This window comes from Coenobita brevimanus, chromosome 67 (assembly GCF_032717465.1).
Source record: "Coenobita brevimanus isolate Jiangsu-jjx chromosome 67, ASM3271746v2, whole genome shotgun sequence".
Taxonomy (NCBI): Eukaryota; Metazoa; Arthropoda; class Malacostraca; order Decapoda; family Coenobitidae; genus Coenobita; species Coenobita brevimanus.
Window position 1 is genome coordinate 33,883,799 of NC_137020.1, and position 15,839 is coordinate 33,899,637.

The 15,839-nt window shown below is 42.7% G+C and overlaps 1 protein-coding gene across 1 annotated transcript in view; it reads left to right on the plus strand.

Moving 5' to 3' along the window:
- Polr1A (RNA polymerase I subunit RpI1) overlaps positions 1-15,839 on the plus strand; it is a 59,409-nt gene that overhangs the window by 37,632 nt on the left and 5,938 nt on the right. Inside the window, exons 20-29 of the mRNA XM_080276953.1 lie at positions 1,384-1,568; positions 2,107-2,221; positions 6,549-6,677; positions 9,428-9,506; positions 9,921-10,063; positions 10,420-10,646; positions 11,080-11,254; positions 13,900-14,079; positions 14,508-14,666; positions 14,834-14,998. Of these exons, the coding sequence (XP_080133079.1) occupies positions 1,384-1,568; positions 2,107-2,221; positions 6,549-6,677; positions 9,428-9,506; positions 9,921-10,063; positions 10,420-10,646; positions 11,080-11,254; positions 13,900-14,079; positions 14,508-14,666; positions 14,834-14,998 (1,557 nt within the window). The remainder of the gene's footprint in view (positions 1-1,383; positions 1,569-2,106; positions 2,222-6,548; positions 6,678-9,427; positions 9,507-9,920; positions 10,064-10,419; positions 10,647-11,079; positions 11,255-13,899; positions 14,080-14,507; positions 14,667-14,833; positions 14,999-15,839) is intronic.

A 15,839-nucleotide genomic window follows, 5' to 3' on the forward strand; every position in this document is an offset into this window, starting at 1 on the left:
TAGTTACGATGATGGTGATAATAATACCGGCGCTTCAGTCGGATTGAGCCTGTGATGGTTTATATCCGGGGGTTGATTGGGGTTTATTGCTCACGTAATGCCACTCAGGGACAAGTGAGACTGGTCACTCTCATCTTAAGTGTCAGGACCAACTTGCCTAACCCCGGGTTCCTATGCTGCTCGTGGGGGCAATGTATGATTGGATGATGAATGATGTATTCCATCCATCCATCCACCATCCAATCCCACGTTGCCCCATGAGGAGCGTATGAGCCTGGGGCTAGGCAAGTTTGTCCTGACATTTAAGATGAGAGTGACCAGCCTCACTCACCCCTTAGTGGCAATAAGTGAGCAGTAAACCCCAACCACCCTTTGGATGTAAACCTTCAACAGCTCAATGTGATTGGAGCGCCGTAGTTACCTACTAAACCACCAGATTCCAAAATTTGGTTACATGGTTACCACCCAGCTTTGTAAATGGTTTCCTGGTGTACAGGAAACCATTTGGCTTGTCACTCAGTGTAGAGGCACCCACAGGCAGAAGGAAGAGGAAGGAATGAAAGAAAGAAAGATAGAAGAGGATGAAATGAAAGAAGGATGGAGGAGAGGAAAAGGCAGATGCCCGAGAGCAGCACTACATTGTGTGAGTGGATGGTGAGCGCCTCCACCGACCACATATTAATAGTAATGATGGTAATAATAATAATAGTAATAATAATAATAATAATAATAATAATCATACATACATACATCATCTAATCCTGTGTTGCTCCATGTGGAGTGTATGAGCCCAGGGCTAGGCAAGTTGGTCTTGACATTTAAGATGAGAGTGACCAGCCTTACTAATCCCTGAGTGAGCAGTAAACCCCAACAATCCCTTGGATATAAACCTTCACCAGCTCAATTTGATTGGAGCGCCTTGATTGCCCACTAAACCACCAGGCGCCATAATTTTTTTATGTGGTTACCACCCAGCGTAGTAAATGGTTTCCTGGTGTACAGGAAAAAATTTGGCTTGTGAGTTAGAGTCACCCATAAACAGAAGGAAGAGGAATGAATGAATGAAGGAAAGAAAGACAGAAGAGGAAGGATGGAAAGAAGGAAGAGAGGAAAGGGCAGGCACCTGAGAACAGCACTATATCGAGTGAGTGGATGGTGAGTGCCCATTTTATATGGAGCTAGAGAATGTGGTGAAAGTTTTTGGTGTATCAGATTGAACCAGGATTCCGGGGGCTTGAATGACGAGTGAATGGAAACATGGCCTATTGGATTGGTCAGACTTTGGCTGTCTGGACGTTGCTACTCCTCACCCTGCCTGAGTGTGGGAAAGGAGGTCCTGATGATGATGATGATGATGTAATGATAATAATAATAATGAAACAGATCAAGAAGTGGCGCAAGAAGTCTGGAAAGCTGAACAAGGGTCGGCGCAGTGGTTTCCTGAAGTTCTGCCGAAAAGTTGGCCCAACCCTGGAGACAACCAACGATGGACTGGAGAATGGACGACCTGGTGTGGCGCTACAGTTGCAGAACATGTGGCATAACTTGACACCAGTCGAGAGGGCAAAGTAAGACAGAGATAGAAGAAAGGTTGAGAGAAAGAGGGAGAGGAAAGTCGAGAGAGAGGGTGAGAAGAAGCCTTAGTGGCAAATGACTGGAGTGGAGAATGGGTTACCCAGTGTGGCCGTGTAGTTATGGAATATGTGACATAATATGACACCATGAAAGAGAGAGAGAGAGAGAGAATGGAAAACAAATGACCGAGTATGTTGCTTCAACTCCAGAATGTATGGCATGATATTATACTGTTGGAGAAAAGTGAGAGAGTGAGAGGAAGGGCAGGAGGAGAAGGAAAGGGAAAGAAACACAGAGAGGTAGAAAGAAAAAGGGATTAAGGAAATTATCAAGTTAGGAGTCAGTGTCACACTTCATCCACAGCAGGGAAGAAGAGGTATAGATGATGAAGATGATATGAGTTAGTTAAAGCTATAAGTATGAAGTGAGCTTGTCTGGGAATGAAAAATATTAACCCCTTTACTGCAGGAACTTATTATTTTTTTTATTTTTTCATACTTAATCGTATTAAAATGCATGAGTGTGTTTCAGGTACAGCAAGAACTGTAATCGGTGTCCAGACCCAGTCAAGTCAGTGTTCTCAAGTGCTTCCAATCTGGGGGTGGTGTCAGAGGCCCTCGATGATCTCATTGACCAATACTATGAGGTAACACACACACACACACACACACACACACACACACAGATTTTATATATATATATATATATATATATATATTCCATCCATCCATCCATCATCCAATTCTGTGTTGCCCCATGAGGAGCGTAGAAGCCCGGGGCTAGGCAATTTGGTCCTGACATTGAAGATGAGATTGACCAGCCTCACTCATCCCTGAGTGGCATTACATGAGCAATAACCCCAACCACTCCTTGGATATAAACCTTCACCGGCTGAATCTGATTGGAGCGCTGTAATTATCCACTAAACCACCAGGCACCATAATTTGGTTATATGGTTGCCACCCAGCATTGTAAATGGTTTCCTGCTGTACAAGAAACCATAAGGCTTGTCACTCAATGTAGAGTCACCCATAGGCAGAAGGAAAAGGAAAGAATGAAGGAAAGAAAGACAAAAGAGGGAGTGTAAAGTCACCAGTAGGCAGAAGGGCGAGGAAAGAATGAAGTAAAGAAAGACAGAAGAGGAAGGAAGGAATGGAGAGAGGAGAGGAAAGGGCAGACATCGAGAGCAGCACTACATATATATATATATATATATATACATATATATATATATATATATATATATATATATATATATATATATATATATCCAAGTGGTATGTGGGGGCGCTCACCATCCACTCACTCGATGTATTGCTGCTCTGGGGTGTCTGCCCTTTCCTCTCTTCCATCCTTCTTTCCTTCTATCCTCTTCTGTCTTTCTATCCTTCATTCTTTCCTTGTCCTTTTGCCTACGGGTGACTTTACACTCCCTTTTCTGTCTTTCCTTCAATCTTTCCTCTTCCTTCTGCCTGTGGGTGACTCTACAGTGAGTGACAAGCCAAATGGTTTCCTGTACACCAGAAAACCATTTACTACTGAGCCACAGCTCAGGCTGGGTAGCGTCACGTTGCGAGCCACAGCTCAGGCTGGGTAGCGTTACATTGTGAGCCACAGCTCAGGCTGTGCTGGCCGTGCATCACCAGTAACTACTCCAACCCTACGCAATTTACCCATGGGGCTACGCAAAGATGGAGGGAGAGAGATATTTTTCCTTTTCATCAGATAATGCCCTGGATATTTATCATCAAGTTTATAATAAAAACAATTTTTTACTTTTTATTTTTCACTGCTCCCCTACATAAACTTACGCATGGCCCTATGCAAAGACAGAGTGAGATTTTTTATTTTTTTCCTCAGTTGATGCCCTGGATGTTTATCTTCAAGTTTATAATAAATGAAAACAAAAACAAAAAAACTTCATTTTTTTCGCACCACAGGGTGGGATAAGAAAAGGTAATTGAGCAATCCACGAGTTAAAGATGCATGGAGAGAGCATTATAGCCAGTTGTTGAACGAAGGGTTTGACTAGGACAGGGAAGGATTGGAGCCAGCAGAACCAGTGTTTGGCCCTTGGCCTTTGATTGATACTGCTACTGTTAGTGAAGCAATAGGCAGGATGCAAGTGGGAAAGGCAGCAGGTGTGTCTGGGTTGACTGCTGAAATGTTGAAGGCTTCAGGAGATATAGGAATGAGGTTAGTCACTGACATGATAAATATGATTATACAGTATATGAGTGTGTTGTCCCAGATGATTGGCTGAAGAGTGTAATTGTAAATGTGTTCAAGGGGAAGGGTGATGCCCTGGAAAGAAGAAATTATAGAAGTATAAAGGCATTTGTCTTCTTAGTATAATAGGAAAAGTGTATGGTAGGATACTTATAGACAGAGTTAGAGAAAGAACAGAGAAATTAGTTGGAGAAGAACAGGGAGGCTTTAGGAAGGGAAGAGGTTGTGTAGATCAGATATTCATTCTTAGATCTTTAGTGGAAAAGTTTCTAGAGAAGGGAAAGAAGTTGTATGCGGCTTTCATGGATTTGGAAAAAGCATATGACAGGGTGGATAGACAAGGATTGTGGAAAGTGTTAAGAATATATGGAGTAGATGGGAAGTTGTTGAATGCTGTGAAGAGTATGTATGATGGTGCTAAGGCTGCAGTGCGTGTGGATGGTGAACTAAGTGAATTTTTCTCTTTGAAAGTTGGTTTGAAACAGGGATGTGTCATGTCTCCATGGTTGTTCAATCTGTACATGGATGGGGTAATAAAAGAGGTACAAGGTAGGGTAGTGGATGTTGGAGTGGCCCTGGTGAGAGAGGATAGTGTTTGGAAACTCCCTGTACTGTTGTTTGCAGATGATACTGTGTTGTTGAGTGAAGATGAAGGGGAGCTGCAAGGCTTGGTGGATGAGTTTGAGAGAGTGTGTAAGAAACGGAACCTAAAGGTGAATGTAGGGAAGAGTAAAGTGATGGTCTTTGAGAGAGGTGAAGTCAGTGAATGTATAGCGAGGTTGGATGGTGAGGAATTGGAAAATGTGAGTACGTTTAAGTATTTGGGTAGTGTGATGAGTAAGGATGGAGGTTTGGAGGGTGAAGTGCTTGAAAGGGTACAGCAGGGAAGAAAGGTTGCTGGTTCCTTGAAAGCAGTGATAAGAAACAGGGAAGTGAGCATGGAAGTAAAAAGGTTACTACATGACAGTATTGTGATACCAACTCTAACGTACGGAAGTGAAGCTTGGACGTTGTTGGAAGGACACAAGTCAAGAGTGAGAGCAGTGGAAATGAGTTATTTAAGAGGAGCTTGTGGAGTCACGTGGAGAGACAGGCTGACGAATGAGGATATAAAGGAGCGTTGTGGTGTTGATGTGGATGTGATAGGAAGCGTTGTGAGGAACACACTGAGGTGGTTTGGCCATGTGGAGAGGATGGAGGGTGAAAGACTGACGAAGAGAGTGTATGTGAGCGAGGTGGAGGGTGGAAGAGGGAGGGGGAGACCGAGGATGAGATGGAGGGATGGGGTGGAGAGGTATATGAGAGAGGGGGGTGTGAGTTGGGAGCAGGGTAGTGAAATGGCGGGGGACAGGGCGACTTGGAGGCGATTTGTTTGTGGCCACCCCAAACGGGATTGAGGCGTCTGGCGATAGATAGATAGATAGATAAAGCTTTTAGATCAGATAATGAAAGTAATGGAGAGAGTTCTAGAAGGTATGATTAGAGAAAGAGTGAATATTGATGAGATGCAGTTTGGGTTTATGCTAGGCAGGGGGACCACTGATGCCATATTGTTTGACAGCTTCAGGAAAAATATATAGGAAAGAAAAGGGAACTGTGCTTTGTTTTTGTTGATTTGGAGAAGGCCTTTGACAGAGTCCCTAGAGGGGTGAAGTTGGCAATGAGAAAGGTTGTGATGGAGGAGTGGCTGGTTAGGGTGGTTATGGCCATGTTTGTGGGAGCTCACATTCAGGTAAGAGTGAATGGAGATTTGAGTGATGAGTTTTATGTGAATGTTAGTGTGCATCAGAGTCAGTTTTGCGTCCCTTGTTGTTGTTTATCATGGGCTTTCTTGACCTTTGGGCTACAAAACTGGAAGTAATTTACATATATGTTTGCTACAGTGACACTAATAACATACAAAATAATAAACAAGACATTTTTAGGCGATTTGTAAATTTTTTTTTGATTTACTCAAAAACTATTGAGGATATCAAATTGCCACCAAGCTCATTGGAAACCTTGTGAAATTTTGTATGTAGACATATACCTTGCAACTGCGCATCCCTGGAAAAATTTTGTGCAATGATATTAGGAAGTTAAGCTAGTTTTCACCTAAATAAGGTTTATTCTCGCTTTATTTCTGTACATTTATTCATCTGTTTTATTTATTTATTTTTGCTTATCTTGTAATATAAACATCAGTGAAGATGATGGGCTACGATTTATAACAATATAAACATTCTCTGTGGGTAAATTTGGCCTTAGAATTTTTTTTCCTTTCCACGCAAGCAGAGGCAGCCTAAGCGGGGTTTTGGTTCTGTATGTGGCTTACAAACTTATTGGAAACTTATGGTGTACAAAAGGGTTAACATGCATCTCAGTGCTTGTAGAAATAAATATAGAATCATCTCAAAGGAAAGTGTCCTGCTGATGAAAGCTACAACACATTTTGGTCCACAAGCACAGAAAGGTTATCCATGTGTGATGTCAGTGTTTGGCTGTTTGTTTGCTTATATTTTTGATGCTGTAAGCTAGGATTCCAGGGGTTTGAATGCTGAGTGAATGAGAGTTTAGTCTATTTTATTAGACAGACTATGGTTAGTTTTCATTTTATCAGTTTTTTCTTGCTCTGTGGGCTCTAGCTCACCCTATCCTTAAATGGGAAGAGGTCTAGGTGGTTGATGATGATGGTGATGATGATTGATGACTTATAATACTATCGTTGTCTAATTATACTAATACAATCTCACACATACCCACAGGATCTTTACAGCAAGCGGCGCCCTGCAGAGCAGACACTGACACGGGAGGAGGTGACCACAGCTGTTCACATGAAGGCACTGAACTCCATGGTGGACCCTGGGGAAGCAGTGGGTGCCCTTTGTGCACAGGTGGGCCATATATCCATTGCAACAAGTCCCATACTCCTTTCACTTATTTTGGCTTAAACGTGACACATGAGGAGGTGACCACAGCCAACCTCATTAAGGCACCTAACTCTTTGGTGGATCCTGGGATAGCCGTGAGCTTCCCATGTGAACTGGTTTGCAAGTTTTATATAGAGCCATTGTATTAAACTTCAATTCTCCTTTCACTTTAACTTGGCCAGAATTTGACTCACGAGATGACCACAATTTTTTACATTGAGCTGCTTTTCATGTTTGTTGGGTCTTACTCTACTAGTAGTCTTACTGTACAGTACATCGCCCTAGTACGTGCCTATGTGGGCAGCAGAGGACGTCGTGTACTAGGAATTCGTGTACTGTGCATACATAAACATATGGGAAAAATTACATATGGACGGCACCCTGCTTCATGGGCAGCCCTTGAGATGCCTTTCAGACCTAAATATTGTACAATACAGGGAAACTATCTAAGACATATTACCTAAGATAAAGTAAACCAACAAAGTTATGGCTTTACTAGGTAAATCAGCAAGGATATGGCTTAACTAAACCAACAAGAATATGGCTGCTCACTTTCGCTTCTCTGGGGGGGCAATGTCGCATACTCGGGGTAACCCCGGATTTGGGCCACTCTTCACTGCCCTTTTCGCTTACAAGGAGTTCAATTCACATACTAATAAAAAATACACACACACACACACACACACACACACAAAAATAGGTCCTCGTGTACAAGGGGGATCGCGTTCTCGGAACTCGCATGCTGTGGGGGTGTAATGTACTGCAAACCTCAGATTTCTCTGTCTCATCTGTTCCATAGTTGTGTAAGTGTGGATGTTTATGCCTGTTAGGTGGAGTCAGGATTACTTGAGCTTGAGTGGTGAGAGAATGAGATTGTGGCCCAATTGGGATGACTTTGCTAGTTCTCATTCTGTCAAGGTTTTTCATGATCTCTGGACTTTACCTCATCCCATCCTTAGGTGGAAGTCTGGATGATGTTGGTGGTGATGAGTATGTTTCATAGTAAGTCCAGTTGTACTTCTGATATTTATTTTTCTCAGTTTCATGACAGTTATTATAAATTTGAGGTATTTTTTCTTAGCAGTCAGTTAAAAGTCTGAATACAAATATGAAATGTCTTTTTCTATCTATCTATCTATTGCCAGACGCCTCAATCCCGTTTGGGGTGGCCACAAACAAATCGCCTCCAAGTCATCCTGTCCCCTGCCATTTCACTGCCCTGCTTCCAACTCACACCCCCCTCTCTCATATACCTCTCCACCCCATCCCTCCATCTCATGCTCGGCCTCCCCCTCCCTCTTCCCCCCTCCACCTCACTCACATACACTCTCTTCGTCAGTCTTTCACCCTCCATCGTCTCCACATGGCCAAACCACCTCAGTGTGTTCCTCATAACGCTTCCTATCACATCCACATCAACACCACAACTCTCCTTTATATCCTCATTCATCAGCCTATCTCTCCATGTGACTCCACAGGCCGCTCTTAAATAACTCATTTCCACTGCTCTCACTCTTGACTTGTGTCATTCCAACGACGTCCAAGCTTCACTTCCTTACGTTAGAGTTGGTATCACAATACTATCATGTAGTAACTTTTTCACTTCCATGCTCACTTCCCTGTTTCTTATCACTGCTTTCAAAGAACCAGCAACTTTTCTTCCCTGCTGTACCCTTTCAAGCACTTCACCCTCCAAACCTCCATCCTTACTCATCACACTACCCAAGTACTTAAACGTACTCACATTTTCCAATTCCTCACCATCCAACCTCGCTGTACATTCACTGACTTCACCTCTCTCAAAGACCATCACTTTACTCTTCCCTACATTCACCGTTAGATTCCGTTTCTTACACTCTCTCCCAAACTCATCCACCAAGCCTTGTAGCTCCCCTTCGTCTTTGCTCAACAACACAGTATCATCTGCAAACAACAGTACAGGGAGTTTCCAAACACTATCCTCTCTCACCAGGGCCACTCCAACATCCACTACCCTACCGTGTACCTCTTTATTACCCCATCCATGTACAGATTGAACAACCATGGAGACGTGACACATCCCTGTTTCAACCCAACTTTCAAAGAGAAAAATTCACTTAGTTCATCATCCACACGCACTGCAGCCTTCGCACCATCGTACATACTCTTCACACAACAACTTTCCATCTACTTCATATATTCTTAACACTTTCCACAATCCTTGTCCATCCACCCTGTTATATGCTTTCTCCAGATCGCGTCTTTTGGATGGTTGATAATTTTCCTGCTTTTAAGCTTTCTTTTCTTTGTGTCTGCATCTCTCTTTATGCTATCTTCAGGAGAGAAAAAGGGCTAGGATGATGTTTTTTCTATGGACAAGCCAGTTAACTTCTTAAATCTGGGTTAAGCCCTTGTTGTTATGATCTTTTTGCAACTAGACAGTTTTATTTGTCTCTCCTTTTGAAGGAGTTTATTAATGCTATTCTGGGGACTGGAATGGTGAGTGAATGATAACGTGACTTATTTATTAGACTTTTTTTTTTTTTTTTCTCCCTGGACCATACCTCATGCCACACTGAGGTGGGAAGAGAGATATGGATGATGATGAATTTTGATGTATTGAACTACTTCACTTTGAAAAGTCTATCCCAAGCTAATAAAATAATGAGATGGCAAGAATAATATGAAAAAGACATCCCCCAAGCTCGGTGAATTAATATTGTTTGTCTTCACAGGCCCTCGGTGAGCCACTGACTCAGATGACACTCAACACCTTCCACTTCGCAGGCAGAGACGAACTGAACGTCACTCTTGGTGAGTCTTCTGCCAGTACATTTTAACTCCTTTAGACTATCTACTTCTGTGTCTGTCCATATATCTAGCTATCATTAACTGTTTCTGTCTATCTCTGTCAGTCTGTCTGTCTATCTGTCTGTCTACCTACAGCCAGACATCTTAACAGGGAGTGACCTCAGCTAAATCATCATCATGGGGGTGAGCACATGCAGATCATCTTCATGTCATCGTGTTTTCGAGCATCATTCTATGTTCATTTCACCTCGCACCACGCATTCCATTCCATCCCGTCATCTCATCATTGGATTTCCCCTCGTCTTTTCCCCCCTCCACCGCACATCTTGCCCACATACACTTTCTCCATTCCCTCCACATGGCCAAACAATACCTTAAGCAACAGTACTATGAAAATAATGTCACTGTTGCTCACAGGTGTGCCAAGGATGATTGAGGTGCTACGATCAGCTGCTCGTAACATCTCCACCCCAATCATGGAAGTGCCATTCCACCCTGGTGTGACTCGGGCCACCGCTGAGGCTCTACGACTCCGTCTCTCACAGGTCTCACTATGCCAGGTCTGTCCATGTATGGCAAGTTTTAATTTACATTTATAATTTTATGTCTTCCTCCCTATATGTGTTACAAGGACATAACATAATCACATGAGCTGGAATGTGATACCCAGGAACATCTACACAGACCCGCAGACATATTAGGAAGTAGTGTCATGACATCAAGTTTTATCATCATTCATGATTTATCTCCCAGCAGCTGTTATAGGGGCATAACTTTACTACAGAGCAGCAGTGTGACAAGCATAGCCACCTGCACAGTTCCACACACATAGTGGGAAGCAGGGTCAGAATAATGATTCAAGCGTTAACCCACATTATTTGTCCACTTACATGATACATTGTTTCTTTCCCAACAGCTATTGGAAGGACTTACTGTGACCACAGAGCTTGAGCATGACGCACGCGGCCACCTACACAGACGCATAAACATCCGACTCTCCTTCCTGCCCCACTCTGAGTACCGCAGCTTGTATGCAGTGACACCAAGGCAGGTTCTGTCCTTCACTGAGATTCACTTCATTCCCAAAGTGTTGTTGAGGGAGATCAAGAAATCATTCAGTGGTTTTGTTGCTGACAGCTTGTGGTGAGTCATAGGAGTTTGAGAGTGTTAATTAAAAGATTTGATTTTATGCATTGGACATACCTTTTATAACATGATGAGGATCCTTAACCCTTTTTAACTCAGTTGAAAACTACATGTAGTCAGATTGGGTAGTTGATCTGACTAGTAATCAAGGAGTCTGTTCCTGCCTCAAAATTACTGTACATTTTATCAAAATATTTTAACTATGACATAGTATTCAAATTGTGGGAGTGGACCTGTTTCATCAGGTGAAATCACATATAAACACAGACTGTATAAATGTTTTCTTTCCCGGCCTATCAGTTTAAGCAAAGGGGAAAAAAAAGAACCCTCAAGAAGAGAAAGAAGAAGAGTAAAGTAATCAGTTGTGAGAGTGGCCAAGTTCTGTTGGGTGAAAACAAGCAGACTATTTATTTTTTCTTATACCATACAGCTCATCAGTTAAAGAGAAGGAAAAAAAGAGTCAGGGGAACTTGCAGGAAGAGGAAGAGAGAGGAAACATGTTCGAGGATGAGACTGGAGATGCTGAAGGGACTAAGGAGCCCATGGAGAAGAGTGGGAGCGGTTGGGAGGATGAAAATGATGATGACTTTGATGAAGATGAGGAGGTAAGAGAGAGAGAGAGAGAGAGAGAGATTGATATTGTGAGGGAGGAAGAGATGGGTGCCAGAATTGGTAGAGAGGCTACCTGCAGTCCTAATGGACCCAGGTTCAAATCCTGGCTGGGGCAGGGAACAGTTTAAGGATTTGAATTTCTTAAAAAGCAGACATTTCTGATCTACCAGATGACCTCCCAACATGTCATAAAAGTACCCTTACTAATACCAGTACACCAGTCCTGTGTGAGACAGCCCTAGCATGTATTCAGTATGGACAGTGGGTGTTAGCGCCGAAGTGGTGACGTATGGAGATGTAGGAGGACTACTGGGTCTCAAGAAGGATTTCTGGGACTCGGGAAAAGGCCCAAAAGCCTTTGCCCGGAGTCGGACATGTTAAAAAAAAAAAATAATAATAAAGTAGCTAATAAGAGAAATTAATGATAATAGTATATCTCATCCTCTCACTTGATGTAATGCTGCTTTGGGTGTCTGCCCTTTCCTCTCTTCCGTCATTCCTCTACTGTCTTTTTTTCCTTCACTCTTTCCCCCTCCTTCTGCCTACAGGTGACTCTACACGCCCTTTTCTGTCTTTCTTTCCTTCATTCTTTCCTCTTCCTTTTGCCTATGGGTAACTCTACACTAAGTGACAAGCCAAATGGTTTCCTGTACACCAGGAAATCATTTAATGTGCTGGGTGGTAACCATATAACCAAATTATGGTGCCTGGTGGTTTAGTGGGTAATTAAGGTGCTCCAGTTGGATTGAGCCTATGTAGGTTTATATCCAAGGGGTGGTTGGGGTTTATTGCTCACGTAGTTCCACTTAGGGATGAGTGAGGCTGGTCACTCTCATCTTTAATGTCAGGACCAATTTGCTAACCCCAGGTTCCTACGCTCCTCATGGGACCACATAGGATTGGATGATGAATGGATGGATGGCTAATAAGAGTATCCATCCATCCATCCATCATCCAGTCCTACATTGCCCCATAAGGAGTGTAGGAGCCCGGGGCTAGGCAAGTTGATCCTGACATTTAAGAAGAGAGTGACCAGTCTCATTCATCCCTGAGTGGCATTACATGAGCAATAAACCTCAATCGCCCCTTGAATATAAACCTACACAGGCCAGTCCGATTAGAGCACCTTAATTACCCACAAAACCAACAGGTGCCATAATTTGGTTATTTAGTTACCACCAAGTGTAGCAAATGGTTTCTTGGTGTGCAGGAGACCATCTGGCTTGTCACTCAGTGTAAGGCACCCATAGACAGAAGGGAGAGGAATGAAAGACGGAAGAGGAAGGAAGGAAGAGAGGAAAGGGCAGTCACCTAAGAGTGACACTACAGTGAGTGAGTGGATGGTGAGTGCCCCACCTACCAACAGTAATAATAATAATAATAATAATAAAAACACGAGTAATTGAGAGAGGGATGGCTTTGGTAATGAATGGTGATGGATGGAATATCTCAAATTTGTTGTATGCTGATGATGCAATACTGCTTGCAAATACCAGACAGGAACTTGGTAGGTTAGTGGAGAGTTTTGCTGATGTCTGTGAGCATTGTGCCTTGAAAGTAAATGTAGAAAAGAGTAAAGTGATGGTTATTGAGAAACAAGGTGACTCCCAGTGCGATGTTACAGTGAATGGAGAGAGACTGGAATTGGTGAGAGAGTTCAGATACTTGGGTACAGTGATAGAAAAGAGAGGAAAATGTGCAAAAGAAGTTGCAAGTAGAGTGATACAAGGAAGAAAAGTAGCTGGTACAATGAAGGCCATGATAAGAAACAGGCTTGAGTTGAGAGGTGCCAAATCACTGATCATGCACTTCTCCTCACAATATTCATCCAGCCAGCTTGATCTCTTGTCAGTCCCCTAGCCTCACCGACTTCGAAACCTCTCTTCCTCACACACTTATCCACCAAATCCCTCGACCTTCTCCTTGGCCTACCTCGCATCCTTCCTCCTTCAAATTTGCTCAGATATACCTTTTTCATCACTCTGTTGTTATCCATTCTTTCCACACGACTGTACTATCTCAGATTCTGGTGTCCAGAGACTTCCTCACCCCACATCTTTCACGAATCACACTATTTCTTATCCTATCCACTCTCTGTGCCGCACATACATTCCTCAGGAGTCCCATCTCCACTGCTCTCACTCCTGACTTTTCATTTTCATGTCACACCGTAGTCTCACATCCATATGTTGAAGTTGGCACTAACACTCCCTCATGTAAGCCTCGTGCAGTTGCAGCACTCAAGCCTCTGTTTCTTATCAAGGCCCTCATTGCATCTTCCTCGCCCATTCATGGCTGATCTTACACATTTCACACCCTCCTACTCCTCCACTTCACACCTTTCATCTTTGTTTCACACAATGCCATCACGGCATATCTCACACTCTTGAACACATTCACCACTTCCACCCTCTTGCTCTCCTCATTCACACCTCTCACATTCCACATGGCCATGCAAATCTGCCCATTTGGTTGGGGCCTTGGGCAGGTATTGGGCCATGTGAGGCTCTCCAAAACAGCTGCCATGATTAAGTGATTTTTGATAGGGGAATTTGGGGGACATTTAACCCGGCCAAAAATGATAATAATAATGATGATGATGATGATGTACAGTATAATTATTACCAAACATTTCCAGCTTGCTGAGGATGGAGATGCCACCTCTTTGGTCAGAAGCAGGAAGCAACAAGAGCAGGACTACTCAGAGAATGAGGAAGAGGTTGAGGGTGATGATGAGGATGATGATGTGCCTGACCAGAGAGAGGAAATGTCTGAGGATGAGGGCATTGAGGTGGAGAAGCAGGAGGATGAAGAGGAGGTGAGTAGAGAGAGAGAGAGAGAGAGAATAACTTTAATAATCCATCTTTGGATCTCATTTAATAGCAAGAGTTAACAAGGGAAAGAAATGGAAAGAGCAAGTGAGTGAGGCAGAGAGAAAGTGAAAGGAAAAAGGAAAAAGAGCTGAAAGAGAGAGACAGAAAAAGAGGAAATAAAACCTCAGTGGGTTAGAGCGCTCTGCTCTGGCCGAAGGGTCGGAGGTTCGAGTCCACCCAAGGGTCATTGGTATACATCAGGAAGGGCATCTGGTCATAAAGTGCTACATGCTCCAAACTTAAATCCTCTACCCAGGGGCAACGCCTTAGCCCTTATTGAAAAAGGGGACATGATGTGGGGGGGGGGAGGAAAAAAAAAAAAAAAAATAAAAATAAAAAAATAATAAAATAAAAATCCCTCTTTTCTCCCCAGATCTTAGCAGCAGAGTTAGCAGCAAGAGTCAATAAAGGTAAAAAACGTAAACAGCAAGTGAGTGAGGCTGAGCTAAATTACCGTCGGGAAAACCTCAAGGGTCTCGATGCCTGGATTGCTGACTACACCTTCGATAGGGAGAAGCAGCTGTGGTGTGAGGTAAGTTTCATGGATAGCCTTGGATTTGTGGGTATTTCGTATACTCTTAATGGGAGGGTACAGTATATGACTGCATAGTATTGTGTGGATTTGCATATGAGAAAGAGAGAGAGAGAGAGAGAGAGAAAAAAAAAAATTATCCTAATTCTGTGTCAAATTTCCTGCAGGTGACGCTGATCGTTCCACTTCATGGGGGTAACTACGATATACACTCACTGGTCCGTCAGAAGTCCCAAACTGCGCTGGTTCATGCTGTAAAGGGCATCAAGAGAGTGTTTGTGGTGGAGAAGGATCAACGCTTAATGCTAAGAACTGAAGGAGTCAACATTCTGGTAGGTCTTGGGTAGCTGATATTCTCAAGATGAGATGATTGGTATATTCCTCTATCCATAGATGATTCTCTCTGATAGTGGTATGGTGCTTCAAGGAGGAAAGTGTTGGGCATGCCCTCAGTATGAAGTAGATGCAGTGGAATTATTAGGATGATGTTTCTCTGCCCACAGGTTATGATGTATCAGAGAGGAAGGTAACAGACATTTCTTAAGTGTGAGGTACATGCAGTGGAATAGCAGGCCAGCTTTTCCCCAGGTTAAACAATAACGGGCATATTATTAATCCTTTGGCTGTGAATTGTTTATTGTTAATCCCCAATGAGCATCTCTGATGTTTGCATGCAAAATTAAAGAACTTTAAGTGAAATTTTGATTGGTTCATGATTGAGGGGTTTAAAAAAAAAAAAAAAAAAAAAAAAAAAAAAAAAAACAGAGAAACTTTATAATAAATCACAAGCAGCATTAGGGCAAGAACAGATGTTAATTCTTCAGCAAAAAAAAAAAATAAAAACTTTATATTTAGGACATAAGCAGCTCAGCCCCTTCATTATAGTGAATATCGTCGTATTTTGTTCTTGCTGTCTCTAGGCAGGTTTTATTGAAGTTTGAGGATGCCTTTTGGACTGAAAAGGTTACATATAGCCATCATTAACTTCCTAATTTCTAGAGCTCCTTCTAAGAGTGAATAGAACAAGTTGGTAGTGAAATAATTAAAATGAAATACAGTACAGTATATATACATCATTTGACTGAAGGAATAAAATGACATGTTGTCACAAGATGATAGTTTAACCCCTCCCGTTTCCTATATCTTCACTACAAAACATGAAGTCATTGAATG